The following is a 1,351-nucleotide window of genomic DNA, read 5'->3' as shown; positions in this document are numbered from 1 at the left end:
GGCTCAGCTAGTCCCGCCTCGCAGCGAGCCCTGGCTGACCCGCTGAGGCCGATGCAGGGATCGAGAGCGCTCTCACGGCAACTCCAAGCTCAGGTAAAACCTGAAAGAAAAGCCCTGGCTGACCCTTGCTGCTTCCTTACCACCTCTGAAACGGAGGGAGAGCCATCGCCCCTCTTCGGAGGACGCCTGCAAGCACGGTGACTGTGGGGCTCTGCCATGTCCCTTCCCAGCAGCTTCCATGAAATCCAACGCTTTAGTACCTTATTTTAATCCAGTCGTCCACGTTCTGGCTTGCCATCAGCGTCTCCAGATAGTCTCTCCCAATGTAGTACGGCGGCCGTTGGTTAATTTGCTGAGGCAGGTGTTCTAATAAGCCAACTGGAATGTACCTGCAACGGAACGTCACGGCGGCGCGTGCTGTTGCTCAAACGGCACGGGCTGGCTGCCCGACAGACCCCTGCAGCTGGCGAGAGTTACCTGCACAGGAACGAGAGCCACTCCAGCAGGAACTTCCTGGTCTTCTCCACTCCCTGAGTGTCTGACCCCCAGTGCTCAAGGCCATACTTGGTGAAGTCTCTGAGGATCTCAAGTCTCTCGCCGGAGGAGATATCCCAGTGCCTCTGCTCCTTAATCTCAGTGAAGAGCCACGGTTTGATGAGCGCCCCTCTGCAGCCAAGAAAGAAAAGGGCGTTGGCATTCCCACGGCTGATGCTTCTGAAGATGCCAACTACCTGCAGAGACGTTCCAGCACTCACTTCCCAGCCCGTGCTGCTCTTGTTGTTTCCCTCAGTGCCAACAGGGAGCTGCTGTTAGTGCTCACAGACCCACACTGATCTTACCAAGTTTCAAAGAGCAGCTTCACCAAGAGGGAACTTCTCGTGTTTTGGGCCTGTTGAGGGTTTTCATTAATTCCTTTGGCACTCTTGCACCCACAGAGCTCAGGAGCAAAGGGGAAGCACAGGCACTTGCCTTGCAATCATAATGCCCGAAACGCCCATCTGCATGGCTCGATTCGCATCTTCGTAAGACAAAATATCTCCGTTTCCTGTCCAGAAGGAAGGGAGAAGCCAGAGGTCACAGCGACACACAACGGCAAGTCCCAATGAGCTAATCCAGGCATGGGATAAAATTCAGAATGGACACAGAGTCTGAGAGCTGGAGTGCCCACAGAGGCTCTGGAGCTCGTGCTTAGAGACTCCCAGGGATGGTTCTGACTCATGTTCCCCTTCCAAGGATAGGGAGAGCCTTCTCCTCTCTTCTTCTCCACTCTTGACTCCAACCCCGAAGTTTTAGCTGGCACTGTCTGTGCCAGGGTGCCCAAGGGAGACAGCACCTGCCACAACTGACAGGG

At 55.2% G+C, this 1,351-nt stretch overlaps 1 protein-coding gene across 1 annotated transcript; it reads right to left on the bottom strand.

Moving 5' to 3' along the window:
* Positions 1-260: 260 nt before the first annotated feature.
* LOC104515890 (tRNA-dihydrouridine(47) synthase [NAD(P)(+)]-like) lies at positions 261-1,045 on the bottom strand (the record flags this gene model as incomplete). The annotated part of the gene is made up of 3 exons (XM_010160035.1): positions 261-389; positions 478-666; positions 970-1,045. Coding segments are annotated over 3 exons (394 nt in total), but the record flags the coding sequence as incomplete, so codon positions are not given.
* Between the last annotated feature and the right edge of the window lie 306 nt (positions 1,046-1,351).

This window comes from Eurypyga helias, unplaced genomic scaffold, assembly GCF_000690775.1.
Source record: "Eurypyga helias isolate BGI_N326 unplaced genomic scaffold, ASM69077v1 C15715297, whole genome shotgun sequence".
In the NCBI taxonomy this organism is placed as follows: Eukaryota; Metazoa; Chordata; class Aves; order Eurypygiformes; family Eurypygidae; genus Eurypyga; species Eurypyga helias.
Note: the sequence above shows the minus strand (reverse complement) of the source record. Positions and strands in the feature narration are given on the sequence as shown.